The 13,305-nt window shown below is 50.3% G+C and overlaps 4 protein-coding genes across 4 annotated transcripts; 3 read left to right on the forward strand and 1 right to left on the reverse strand.

The window, feature by feature from the left end:
• Window positions 1-809: 809 nt before the first annotated feature.
• Window positions 810-4,278, forward strand: PGRI_026400 (peroxidase/cytochrome P450 family protein; the record flags this gene model as incomplete). The annotated part of the gene is made up of 3 exons (XM_040790353.1): window positions 810-1,318; window positions 1,375-1,616; window positions 1,676-4,278. 3 exons carry the CDS (start codon window positions 810-812, stop codon window positions 4,276-4,278), a joined length of 3,354 nt encoding a protein of 1,117 aa, XP_040647306.1.
• A 1,226-nt stretch (window positions 4,279-5,504) lies between these two features.
• On the forward strand, window positions 5,505-8,101 carry PGRI_026410 (putative PHD transcription factor; the record flags this gene model as incomplete). The annotated part of the gene is made up of 2 exons (XM_040790354.1): window positions 5,505-7,089; window positions 7,140-8,101. 2 exons carry the CDS (start codon window positions 5,505-5,507, stop codon window positions 8,099-8,101), a joined length of 2,547 nt encoding a protein of 848 aa, XP_040647307.1.
• Window positions 8,102-8,397: 296 nt separating this feature from the next.
• Window positions 8,398-10,828, reverse strand: PGRI_026420 (F-box domain protein; the record flags this gene model as incomplete). The annotated part of the gene is made up of 3 exons (XM_040790355.1): window positions 8,398-9,144; window positions 9,200-9,457; window positions 9,740-10,828. 3 exons carry the CDS (start codon window positions 10,826-10,828, stop codon window positions 8,398-8,400), a joined length of 2,094 nt encoding a protein of 697 aa, XP_040647308.1.
• Window positions 10,829-11,667: 839 nt separating this feature from the next.
• PGRI_026430 (cobalamin-independent methionine synthase II family protein) lies at window positions 11,668-12,975 on the forward strand (the record flags this gene model as incomplete). Its single annotated transcript, XM_040790356.1, has 3 exons — window positions 11,668-11,887; window positions 11,935-12,351; window positions 12,404-12,975. 3 exons carry the CDS (start codon window positions 11,668-11,670, stop codon window positions 12,973-12,975), a joined length of 1,209 nt encoding a protein of 402 aa, XP_040647309.1.
• Between the last annotated feature and the right edge of the window lie 330 nt (window positions 12,976-13,305).

Below are 13,305 nucleotides of genomic sequence, written 5' to 3' on the forward strand. Positions count from 1 at the left end.
GACAACGCACCTCAGAGTTATTTCTATCCAGCCAGCAATGTACACTGGAATTATTTTTCCCGAAAATGCAGAGCGAAAGTCCGAGCATCTTACCCCACCGGGGGTCGATTTAGTTCGATCTCCAATGTTGAGATCTTTACGCATCATTTTGTACTCGTATGAACTACCTCGTACAGATAGTTTATGCTGTACACCGCTAATTATAGTCTTGTATTACAGCATTATTGTAATCATTGGTCTAGCATTCCCATTTCCGAACATGTTGATGTATAAGTCTCGATTTGGATTTGGATTCCAGCCCAAGAAGTCCGGGGTATGCCATGCATACTATACAAACGGCCATATTATGCTATATTGAACCATATAACTCCCAGGTTCGAGTATTCCATACACATCATATAGTAGATATCCCCCTTTCTTAAGTTTACAAGGCTATAAATGCTGATCAGTTACTGTACTGAGACACTTCATCGAGAGCCCACTATAGAGACTCCACTGAGGGAACTAAGCTTGTACCATGCGGGGCTGGGATATTTTACAGAGACCAGGTTCAGGCCCGAGAGATCGACTAGTGCTTTCCATCAAATTAAAAATGCTGCCACGGCAGTCAATCAACTATTGGCGATAGCAAATCCGCCACTTCTTAGGCGCTCCACAGTCCTGCAGCTGACTTGCGTCGCCCGTACAGCTCGTTTTAAAGAGCGCCGTCGAGATTCTGATTTATCCCCCCTGAGCTGGCCCTTGGTAATTTTGTGTTTCTTCTTTTACTTTATTTTTCCTCCTGACTTAATTTGGCATCATTTTTCACAATGTTAAGGAGACTCTCTACCCAATTCAAGCGGTCTAAGGACTCCAAGGACCCCAAAGACTCCAATGGTGACACGGAGTCCAAGAGCACAGACAAGAGCAGCAAGCGCATGTCGAAGGTCTCGCCAACTCGGAAGTCCACTTCTACTCAGGAGGAAAAGCACGTTGTGAAGCGCTCCGAGGTTGTTGCAGTGTTCGAGAGGTATGCGCAAGCAATTCACGCTTCGCAAGATCCTCTGCCCAACCAGACCAGTGATGGCGCCTACTTGAAGCATGACAAGTCGTCCGGTCTCATCAATGACATCAAGGCACTGGGATTCCGTGATATCGGCACTGTCAAAGACCTCATTGCGACCAAAACCTCCGGCGAACTTATTGATGACAAGACCTACTTGATGGAGCGCATAATCCAGATGGTTGCGGATTTGCCCGGTAACTCCAAGAACCGTACTGAGCTCACCGGTTTGTTCCTGGATGATCTATGGAACTCCATTCCTCACCCGCCTCTTTCGTGAGAAGTCCTAAATTAGAGATTCTTTTACAATTGCGCGCTAATGCTGTGAATAGTTACATGGGAGACGACTACAAATATCGCTCAGCTGATGGCTCAAACAACAACCCTACCCTCCCGTGGTTTGGAGCTGCCAACACTCCATACTGTCGCACCATTCCTCCCCTGACCATTCAACCCAGCGGATTGCCTGACGCCGGCCTGATTTTTGATACCCTCTTTGCTCGTCAGGAGTTCACTCCGCACCCCAACAAGGTCTCCAGTGTTTTCTTCGACTGGGCCTCTTTGATTATTCACGGTAAGTCAGTTCTACCGGAAGTTATAACTCAGGCCCTAACATGTGGGTTCCGTACATAGATATTTTCCAGACCGACTACCGCGAACAGCACCTCAATAAGACTTCTGCTTACCTTGACTTGTCCATTTTGTACGGTGATGTCAAGGCGCAACAGGATCTGATCCGCTCCCACCAGGACGGAAAGCTGAAGCCCGATTGCTTCTCTGAGGGTCGTCTGCAGGCCCTTCCTGCCGCCTGCGGTGTTCTGCTGGTTATGCTGAACCGGTTCCATAACCACGTTGTTACCCAGCTGGCTGAGATTAACGAGAATGGTCGATTCAGCAAGCCCCGGCCTGGTCTGTCCGAAGAGGACACCAAGAAGGCTTGGGCCAAGCGTGATGAGGATCTGTTCCAGACCGGTCGCCTTATTACTTGCGGTCTGTACATCAACATCACTCTGTATGATTACCTGCGCACTATTGTCAACTTGAACCGCACCAACTCAACCTGGTGCTTGGATCCTCGCGCTCAGGCGGAGAAGGCCGGTTCCACTCCTGCTGGTCTCGGCAATCAGTGCTCTGTCGAGTTCAACTTGGCCTACCGTTGGCACTCGACTATCAGTCAGGGCGACGAGAAGTGGATTGAGCAGATCTATTATGACCTTATGGGCAAGCCTGCCGAGCAGGTCACTATGCCTGAGCTACTGATGGGTCTGAAGAAGGTGGAGGGTATGCTCGAGGCTGATCCCGCCAAGCGTACCTTCGCCCGCCTACAGCGTAACGAGGATGGATACTTCGATGACGGAGAGCTTGTCAACATTCTGACCCATGCCACCGAAGACGTGGCTAGCTCTTTCGGTCCCCGAAACGTACCCAAGGCCATGCGCTCTATCGAGATCCTCGGTATCGAGGCTTCGCGTAGATGGAACGTCGGTTCTCTTAATGAGTTCCGTAAGCACTTCGGTCTGAAGGCTTACGACACTTTCGAGGAAGTCAACTCCAACCCTGAGATCGCTAATACTCTCCGCCACCTCTACGACCACCCCGACTACATTGAGCTGTACCCCGGTATCGTCTCCGAGGAGGCCAAGGAGCCCATGATCCCTGGTGTCGGTATCGCCCCGACCTACACCATCTCCCGTGCTGTGTTGTCGGATGCCGTTGCCCTTGTTCGCGGTGACCGCCACTACACCATTGACTACAACCCCCGTAACCTAACCAACTGGGGTTACAACGAGTGCCGCTACGACCTCAACATCAACCAAGGTTGTGTCTTCTATAGACTGGCCACGCGCGCCTTCCCCAACTACTATAAGCCTGACTCCATCTACGCCCACTACCCTATGACCATCCCTAGCGAGAACCGCAAGATCATGAAGGATTTGGGCCGTGAGCAGGATTACTCCTGGGATAAGCCCGCCTTCACTGAGCCTCGAGTCAACCTGACCTCGCACCAGAATGCCAAGCTGGTCCTTGAAAATCAACAAGACTTCCGTCCCAGCTGGGCCCGCTCCATGTCTAAGCTCTTCGGCAAGGGCGAGTTCGACACCAAGCAGCGGGAGGCTATCGCCAAGGCTCTCAACACCGAGGAGTTCCCCAAGCTTGTCAAGACCTTCTACGAAGACATCACCGAGCGTCTGATTACCGAGAAGGGTGGTCAGCTAGGCAAGATCAACCAGATCGACATCACTCGCGATGTCGGCAACCTAGCCCACGTCCACTTCGCCTCTAGTCTCTTCGGCCTTCCCCTGAAGACCGAGCGAAACCCGCAGGGTCTGTTCACCGAGCACGAGATGTACATGATCCTCTCCACGATCTTCTCCGCACTCTTCTTCGACATCGACGCTCCACGCTCGTACGCCCTGAACCGCGCCGCCTCCGCAGTCTCCACCCAGCTCGGCCAGGTCGTCGAGGCTACCGTCAAAGCCGACACGAACAGCGGTCTCTTCGCCGGTATCATGGACAGCTTCCGCCCACACGACAACGCCCTCCGCGAGTTTGGAACCGAAGCTATCCGCCGCATGAAGGAGGCCGGCTCCAGCGCCTCCGAAATCACCTGGTCTGCCATCGTCCCGACGATTGTAGGCCTAGTCCCCAGCCAGGGCCAGGTCTTCACCCAGATCATCGAGTTCTACACTGCGCCCGAGAACAAGATCCATCTGGCTGAGATCAACCGCCTCGCCAAGTCCGACTCTGCCGAATCGGACGAGAAGCTGTACCGCTACTGTCTGGAGGCCATTCGTCTGAACGGCACCTTTGGCGCATTCCGCGAGGCCAAGGAAGCTGTCACTGTCGAGGAAGATGGCAAGACCCACACCATTCAGCCCGGTCAGCAGGTCTTCGCCTCCTTCAACCAGGCCAATCACGACCCCAGCGTCTTCCCTGAGCCAACCCAGGTCCAGCTTGACCGTCCTCTTGATTCATATATCAACCACGGCCAGGGTCCCACCACTGGCTTCGGCGAGCAGATTACTAAGATTGCGCTCATTGCTATGCTGCGTGTCGTCGGTCGTCTGCAGGGTCTTCGTCGTGCTCCAGGTGCTCAGGGCCAGCTTAAGAAGATCCCACAGGAGGGCGGATACTCCGTTTACCTCCGCAGTGACGGAACTTCTTACTCTGCATTCCCCATGTCGCTTAAGTTGCACTGGGATGGACCCTTCGAGCAGAAGGCTGCGTCTTCCTGAGAGTTTCCATTTTGAGGTTTTAAGCTTCTTATATCAAACTGCGAACATGTTATGTGGAGGTAATTAATTTGGGGTCGGCCATGATTTGTATGTCTTTTCTTTGGGAATTTTTTTGTTTTCGGTGGCCTGTTTGGTTGCCAGGATATCCAGAAATTGTTGAATTCAGTGTTGTTTAGTGTCTAGTGAGTAGTTCACTAGTTTCATTTTTCTCTCTCTCTTTAGTGTAACTTAGTAGAGTCGGTAGTTAGAGATATCAAAATCCAATCAAGTTTGAAAATATCATTGCAACTCTGCGTATGCGCGTGATAGTCGAGAGAGGGGCACGTTATTGAGACTGTTTGTGGATTGGTTGCCTGGCGGGTTGACAATGGATGAGGCTATTGTTTACGACAACACAATGGAAGGCTTGACGTGATTGGGTATATGCAAGTTATTGATATCTCAATGATTCATAACCATTTGGGACCGCAAGGGAGTGAAAGTATCGATCTCGACATTGCGTGTTTCTAGTCGACCATTGTCAGTTCTCGCGCTCTTCCCAAGTGCCGGACAAGTGACACTGATATTCTCTTCTTTTCATCGTCAAGATCTGTCGTTGAATACATTGGTGACAAGCTAACATCAAAGGTATCGACCCTAATAATCTTGCTCCAGGAAATCAGTGGAGTCAGGTGAAGTCTATCAAGTCGCTGTCGCGTGTCTGGAATCATCTCACCGCCTTCGCGTTCAGTCCGCAACTCCGATATTCAGTCCAGACCTTCAGGGAACTGGACATTGAATCAAGCTGAAATCAAACGATTTGTATGTTTAAGGGAGAGATTCAGATTGTTTCTTTCTTATAACTAAACAAGCACCCTCTTTGGAGACATTAGACCAGACCCCATATCTTCGATCGGCGGGATTCGCGCCAACCCTTCAACCCGGGAGAATTCAGTCAACACGAGACCACCGAGACCACTCTCCCAATCGGAAAAGTAGGATCGCGCAGACTGGAAAAACCTCGAAAAGCCATCTGCAAGACCCTATACCCTCGATGCAATCCACATGATGTCTCCGGCAGTCTCGGTGGAACTTGTATCGGTTTAGTTTTGCCCGCGATCTTCGCTCGCATATTTTCAACCTCACAGGAATCCCAAGCTTCATTTCTCGAAAACACGAAAGGGAATTAGTGTGCTATTATCTCGATTTCGTGCGCAATACACCATCCTGCTCCACTCGCGACAGCTATGGCGGAGATGGAGGAGGCCGGCGCAAACCATGTGAATGGCTCCGCGGTCACAAAGTCCACAACCAACCCCTACGAAACCAACCCTGATCACATTCCCAGAGATGACCCGTTTATTTTACAGAGCGCGCAGTATGGCCGCTACGCACCCCGCGCCGACGACTTCACCCCTCGCTTCATGAACTGGTATCAGTCTGACCCGGCTGTGAATTCGTTCTGGGAGAAGGTCGCGCAGCAATACTGCACCCCGGAATACTCACTCAATATCTCAAGGCCGGGGGAGGCATTCGCGGTTGGGAGCATAATTATTCGGGTTGACCCCGAACTGGCCGATGGGGCGGTGGCTGAGATATACTCGTCTGTGAATGCGAATGAACTGTCAGCCGCGCAGAAGGCAGAGGACTCGCTCCGAGAGATCGGAGTTGCAGTGCCAGTGATCTATTTTTGCGGGGCAATTGAGGGGAGGAACGTGACGATCGAGTCTCGCATTGCGGGCGTCTCGCTGGAAGTTGCGTGGAGGTATCTCGAGATGGAACAGATCGAGGCCTTGAAAAACCAGTGTCGCCAGATTCTTCAACGGCTCGCGACAATCGATTCACCCCCAGACGAACCATCCTATGTATGCCGCGAACTCAATTCCCAACTTCCGCCCTCCGTCGAGACTCGCGAACGAGACATCCTGTTCACAGAAAAAACCAAGGAGGAGGAACTATATTTGACACACAATAACTTCATTCCGAGCAATATTATTGTCCAGGATAATCGGGTGGTGGGGATTGCTGGTTGGCGACAATGCGGATATTTCGGCACCGTCAGAGCTAAGAAGGTCCACCGACTCTTCAGGGATCTTGGCCCTGCGTCTCAAGATAACGCGGCTAATTCCGAGAAGAGTGTGAGTTGGACCGACCTCTACGATGGTGTCTACGATCCCAGTAAGGGTGTTCCACTGGTCGCAAACCAAGATACACCCCTGCCCTCAGTCAAAACCGAACCAACAAGCTCTACTCTCGACAAATTCCCGGCCAGCGACGACTTGGACCCAACTTTACTAGGACTCGATGGAACGACCGACTACGCGACATCCAAAACATTGGCAAACCTCAAGCATGGGCTAACATCAAGAGCGTCATCGTCCGACCGGTCCTCCCCAGCAAATTCCGTCAAACCAGCGAACAAAAAGCCCGCCACAAGCGCTGCGAAAAAGGGAACCGCAAAGAAACCTGCCGCTAAGAAGCGCAAGGTGAACGATCCAGATGTAGACAGCGCTGATGGGCGACGATCCAACACACCAGCTCCCCGGGCCAGCAAAACACCCGCCAAGAAACAAAATTCCGTCTCGATAGCAGGGTCACCAGCTCCAGAGGAGAAGAAAAAGTCATCGAAGAAGAAGAAAGGACCCAAACAATCTACTGCCCAGGAAAACGATGACTCCGACAGCTTTGATGAAAACGCGATCTTCTGTATTTGCCGCCGACCTGATAACCATACATGGATGATCGCGTGTGACGGCGACTGCGATGACTGGTACCATGGGAAATGCGTCAACATCGACCCTCGAGATGCGGATCTGATCGAGCGGTATATCTGTAAGTCTTCATGCGCGACGGCTTTATTCTATTCGAAACTAACTTTGAAGGCCCGAACTGTGCAAATGCAGGAAAGGGATGCACAACATGGAAACCGATGTGTCGCCTAGTCGAGTGTCGGAAACCAGCGCGCGCCAAGGCGAAGCCCCCAAGCAAATACTGCTGCGATGACCACGGCCGCGAATTCATGCGTAAACAGACCCAGCAGCTTAAACAGCGTGCCCGTCAGACGAATGGTCTTTTTGACGACCTAGGTAGCATGGGTGGTATTCTTACAGCTGGAGACTTGAAAGCCGCCATTATGGGAGTATCATCCACACAAGAATTCCGCAAGCTCGGAGATCGCATCATCTCGCCACCACCACAGATAGACGAGAAAGAATCCGCAGGGCCTGGAGTCAAGGACGAATCAAAGCCGCAGAGCGGCAGATGGTTGGGAGTCGATGTCCATGCGAACGGTATGGAGTACTCCCAGGACGAGATCGCGAAGATCGAAAAGTTGCGCAAGCAGCGCGATGAACTCCTTCATCGCAAGGAGATGCTTGCTGCACGCACAACTTTCGTCTCGCTTCTCAAGCCACGCGCCAAGGGCGTGGTAGAGAAACTGAAGCAGCACGAGCCGAAGGGCGGATGGAAAGATATCTGCGGGTTTGACTCACGACTTTCGTGGTCGGACGAAGAATTCGACGAATGGCGACTCTCCGACGCTGGAAAGAAAGCTCTTGCGGAAGGAACGGCTGAAGCTTTGGCTGTGGGCTCGGCTGGTACTGACGCAGACGGGGATACGGCGATGAATGGCGACACCGATGACGATATTGCATCTTGGACGCGTGGCGTCTGCACTAAGAAGCGGTGCGAGAGACATAAGCAGTGGGTCAAAGTGCAGCAGCAAGATATTCTCTTTGAAGAGGAGACGGCAGAGCAGGACCTCGCCAGGTGTGAGGAGGAAGCTCGGTCTGTGGTGGAGCGGGGTGTGATGAGACGATGGGCCGAGAAGGATAATCAGGCTTGAATGCCGAATGGGATTTTCTCAAGAGTGTAGATTTCCATGGCCGGCCGAATTCCACATAACAAAAGCTTGATACCCCTTGCGGAGAGGCAAAAAAACTCATGGACTGGAGTTGGTATTTTGCAGATTTTAATATAGCTAGATGGTATTGGCTGGGTATTTGGGCCAATTGCATACAAAGCGGCGCTTTTCGATGGGCGGATCTGTCATGTTTAAGAGCATTATTTGTAAGAGTATGAACAATTGCATCGAGATCGATCAAGGTCATCTTCCTCTAGCGACATAGCAAATGGTATCATTCATTGCTCGTTCCATATTCCCCATTTCCCTAGACTCGTACCAACTCGATCCTTGATCACTTCGACTATTTGAGCCCCTCTCAAATCAGAAAGCAACAGATGGGTATCGATGCCTTGGTCTAGCGTCTTCATGAGCAAGGTTGGGAACAAGGAAGGAATATCCGAATGGAAGATGGAGTGGATGCCATCTTCTAGCGGCTGCCTCGCAGCGTTATCTTCGGTAGTATTTCCAGCCGACGATTGGTGTATATCCCACCCCAGTCCATTAGTATTGACAAGAATGATCGAGAGATGAGACGCGTGCACACGAGACAACCGCGTCAAGGTGCGGAGTGTAGCTGTCAACACGGCTGTACCTCGAGCCGGATTAGATGCTCGAATTATGCCTTCGGCTAGGGTATCGAGGCCCACAACAATGAGTACAATGGGGTTGTGGGGGGATGGGCTTTCTTCGGTCGGTTTTCTCTGCTCTCGCTTTTCTTGGATCTCATGCAGCGCTTCCGATACCTTACTGATGGCCTGAGCGGCGTTGGGGAAGTTGTGTATGGGAAGTAACTGCACAGAGTCAAGTCTATGAATTGCATCATCCCTCGATAGACCGGGGTGGTCATGGGAGGAAGACTGTAGCTCATTCAATAGAGTTCTTGGGGCGAAAGCCTCGAAACTCTGCGGGTGGATAATGAATGCGCTCGGTTCAGATGATGGATGAAGACTCCGCAGGTGGTTTGTGAGAATACATCGAGGAATCTAAGGTAAATATTAGTCTCAATGACAATGCAGCGAGTAGTTGAGTCGGTCATACCTGTCCGATATACTCGTTGCTTTCGTTGCTTCTCATTCGCAGCCTGGAGAAGCCGAGGACGACCCCGCACCGAAACACTGATTCCTTGGAGGATTGGATACCCTCTTTCCAATCATTTTTGAGGTTCCAGTCATTTTTGGCAGTTTTCTCATTTGAAAGAGCTGTATTTTCCGTTGACGCTCGTCGAAGTAGAGAATCAGCAAGGACTGGGAATGCAGGCTCTGCCGAGTAAACATTTGGTGCGCTTGCCATGGCTCCCTGTATATAAATCCTTGTTAAGTTGCTATAGTCTTGATATCAGGATTTATAAACTGTAGATGAAGTGAAGAGCGAGTTGTTGATGATAAGGTCAAAAAAGTGGATATTCCCCGATTTGGTCTAGCCCCATGAGCTTTCCTACTTTTAACGTTCAGTCTATTTTGCTTTAGATGCTGGGATGATTATTTTGATATTACTCTGATCATGTATTGTGATGGGAATAGCTAGACAACAAGATGCTCAAGATACAATTCTGGCCAAAGGTCAAGGTCGCCTCCACACTCCTTGCCCATCATGCACCCAACCCTCATCTCCGATAGCATCGTCCAAAACGGCTAGCAGATCCTGCCGTATGGCCTCCACATGTAGGTCACCACTCCTGAACTCTTTCAAGTCGGGCATTTTATTCATAGTATACCCGATCAGAGAGTACGAGGTTGTAAGTTCCATCCATGGATCATTAGGGTCCATAGGCCCTCGCTGTTCGAGCTCGGTGATGCGATTATCCTGAAGGGGGGCCAACCGTACATCAAGACGACGTAGACGATGCATCCTCGCAATAGCGTCGAGTACAACTTGTGAGTGATTGAAAAATGGAAAAACGGCTGTGTAAGAAAAGTGTTCGAGGCCACATAAGAGAGTTGGCAGGTCGATTGGGCGTTGAAGCGAAGAGGTTGGTCCGCGTGGTCCACTTGTACCCCATTCTGCCAGAACCGATGGGACGCAAGACAAGAAGTACTCATAGTGATTGTATGATTTCAGAGAAGATGCCTCGTTGAAGGTCATCGATGTCCATGGTCGAGATGCGAGAAGACTAGTAGAATTCTGGAAGTCAGGAAGCTGGGATGGGTGACGAGGTTTACACTCTCGTTCCAAAAGCAAAATCTGTAGAGGCATATCGAATGCCCACAGGTGTCCATCATTGATCGGGCTAGCTAGAGTATTGCCAATGAAGAGTGGCGGCCCAACTACTAGAACACGGCGAGGGTCTAGATAGCGGAGGACTCGACGCCACCAGAATGGGTCAACCTGACGATCTTCGATAACCTCATGGTCTTGGGTTTTATCCACGAGTACGACGAGCGACATCACATTTTGACAGAGATCGGACTTGACCATAAAAGAATGGAAGTCGAGTTCGTCATGGAGGTCGAGTCGGACATAAGTGAATAGTACAGGTCGCACAAGTTGAAATAGGCGTCGTGAGCACTGTCCCAGATTTTTGAGGTCTTTCGTTGGAGATTGGGTGAGTTCTAGACTGGGTGTACGATGTACTTGTCCAAATGACGGTGGCTCCGTAGATAAGTAGGAGATAATTTGATCTAGGAGCTCAGTGGGGAGAAGCTCCAAAGAAGACGCTAAGGCGGACATGGTAGATTGCTCATGCCTAGGGCGTGCTGCATTACTAAGACAGTCAGGATATCCATCCACTAAGAGCAATGAGAATATAGAGTGCAGATGGAAGTCGGCTGAGAGAGTGAAAGTGAAGTGCCGGGATTTCCCCACTCAAATTGATGGGCTGGCTCAAGGGATCCACTGAACCTCTGTAATTGGTGACTTAGCGAATGGTCTTTTCAGGATGTTTTTTGTAATTTATTGTTGTGTATGAGATATCTTGAAAGGGAAGTTAGAAGGAGAAGTTAGAAAAGGGATTGGAGAAGACAAATAGATGGAATAGCAAGGGACGACAGAGAGAAAGTTGAGACATGGGGATGTATAGAAAGCATGTGGTCTGTGCGCTCTATGGCAACCGACCTCGGACATCAAAGAAATCAGGGGGATTTAGAATACTCCAGGTCTATTCCCCAACCCCACATTATATTATCATGTACTATGTACTTATATCCATATAGACTCTGTTTAATATGTCCTATTCAAATGAATAATTGCCTCTTGAAAAAACACCAACCTAAAACAAGAAACGAAATCAAGAAACTATGTACAAACTCGCAGGCTAAATTGGTCCATGTGGAGAGCCTCAGCGTTGTAATGTGGGGCAAATGCCTATCACGGCTGGATACGCTGGGGAGCCCGGATGAGATGGCAATGGCAATGGCAATGCCCCTCTTCTAATTTATCCATTTCCCCCAAATTTCCTTCCTTTCTTCTCCAGAAATTTGTTCTAGTAGATTTCCAAGGTAAGATATTACTGCACCGTCCTAGAAACAACGCTCACTGTCTCTCGCAGTAATCTATATACTCCATTCACAATGGCCCCTCAACTTCACCAGCGTCCTCCTTTCCGCGCAGAGCACTTGGGCTCTCTCTTGCGTCCAGACCAACTTCTGGACACCAAGCTCGCTTTTGAGGCTGGCAAGATCCCCGAGTCGGAACTGACAACTTGTGAGGACAAGGAGATTAAGTCCATCGTTGAGACCCAGCAGAAGCTTGGCTATGCCGCGATGTCCGATGGAGAGTACCGTCGTCACAGTAAGAGATCTAAAGAGCCATTGAGTGAGTTGTGTTGACAGATATAGTGTTCTGGGGTACTTTCTTCCCCGGTTTGGACGGCTTCGAGGAGGTCACTGATGTCGATGTGGATGATTTCCGTCCCTATGCCCCCGATATTGCCGCATTTTTGGAGGCTGGCCACAAGCCCGGTGAGAGCGTCATCTGTACCGGCAAGATCAAGCACGTTGGTAGCACCTACATCGACCAGTTCAAGTACCTCGCCAGCCAGGTCCCTGCCAACGAGGTCGGAAACCTGAAGATCACTCTTGCCGCGCCTAACTGGTACCACCTGCGCTACCGTGAGGGCAAAGCTTACCCCAAGTCTGTATACACCAATGATGAGGATTACTTCGGCGACATCGCCAAGGCCTACCAGGCTGAGCTTCAGATCCTGTATGATGCCGGCTGCCGTAACGTCCAATTCGACGACCCTAACCTGGCTTGTAAGATATTACCCATCTGGCGAAATATTGAGTAAATTAACCTTTCACTTAGACTTCTGTTCTGAGAAGTTCCTCACTGGCTTCAAGGAGGACCCTCTGAACGTGTACTCCGCCGATACCATGTTCGAGAAGTACATCAAGCAGTACAACGACTGCTTCGCAAACCTGCCCGCCGATATGCACGTTGGTGTCCACCTCTGCCGCGGTAACTTTGTCGGCAGCCGTCACTTCTCTGAGGGCGGTTACGACCGTATCGCCATCAAGCTCTTCCAGGAGCTGAACGTACACACCTACTACCTCGAGTATGACACCCCCCGCGCCGGTGGTTTCGAGCCCCTTAAGTTCCTGCCTACCCACAAGAACGTCATTCTGGGTGTTGTCACTAGCAAGTTCGCCAAGCTTGAGGATAAGGAGGAGATGAAGAAGCGGGTCATTGATGCTGCCAAGTTCATTGCTGAGGGTAACAACATCTCCCTCGAGGCCGCGCTTAATCAGGTCGGTGTTAGCCCACAGTGTGGCTTTGCTTCCCACCGTGAGGGTAATGCTATCGACTGGGACGGTATGATCAACAAGCTGCAGCTGGTCCGTGATATTGCCAATGATATCTGGCCCAACCAGGCCTGAACTGGTGTTTAGGCTTTTAAAATTCTGATCAATAATGCCATCCTCCTGGTTACTTTTCAACATATGTGACAGGAATTTTTCAACAAACGTGACACGGCTTGGGGTTTGGGTTTTGCATGGCGCTTTTTTTACAAGATACCTCTGACGAACCTTGGAAGGTTATGATGATTAGTTTGGATGAGCACCTGATGCCTTTATTAAGATTCTTAAATATACTCAACGAGCTTCTTCCAATCCAAATTCTTTTCTCCCTCTCATTGTAACGCCAGAATCAATAAGGTCTCTCCAAAACTGTCTGCTTACATGAAACACGAACCCCAGCCGTAGCCT

Source organism: Penicillium griseofulvum (genome assembly GCF_001561935.1).
Source record: "Penicillium griseofulvum strain PG3 chromosome Unknown contig_80, whole genome shotgun sequence".
In the NCBI taxonomy this organism is placed as follows: Eukaryota; Fungi; Ascomycota; class Eurotiomycetes; order Eurotiales; family Aspergillaceae; genus Penicillium; species Penicillium griseofulvum.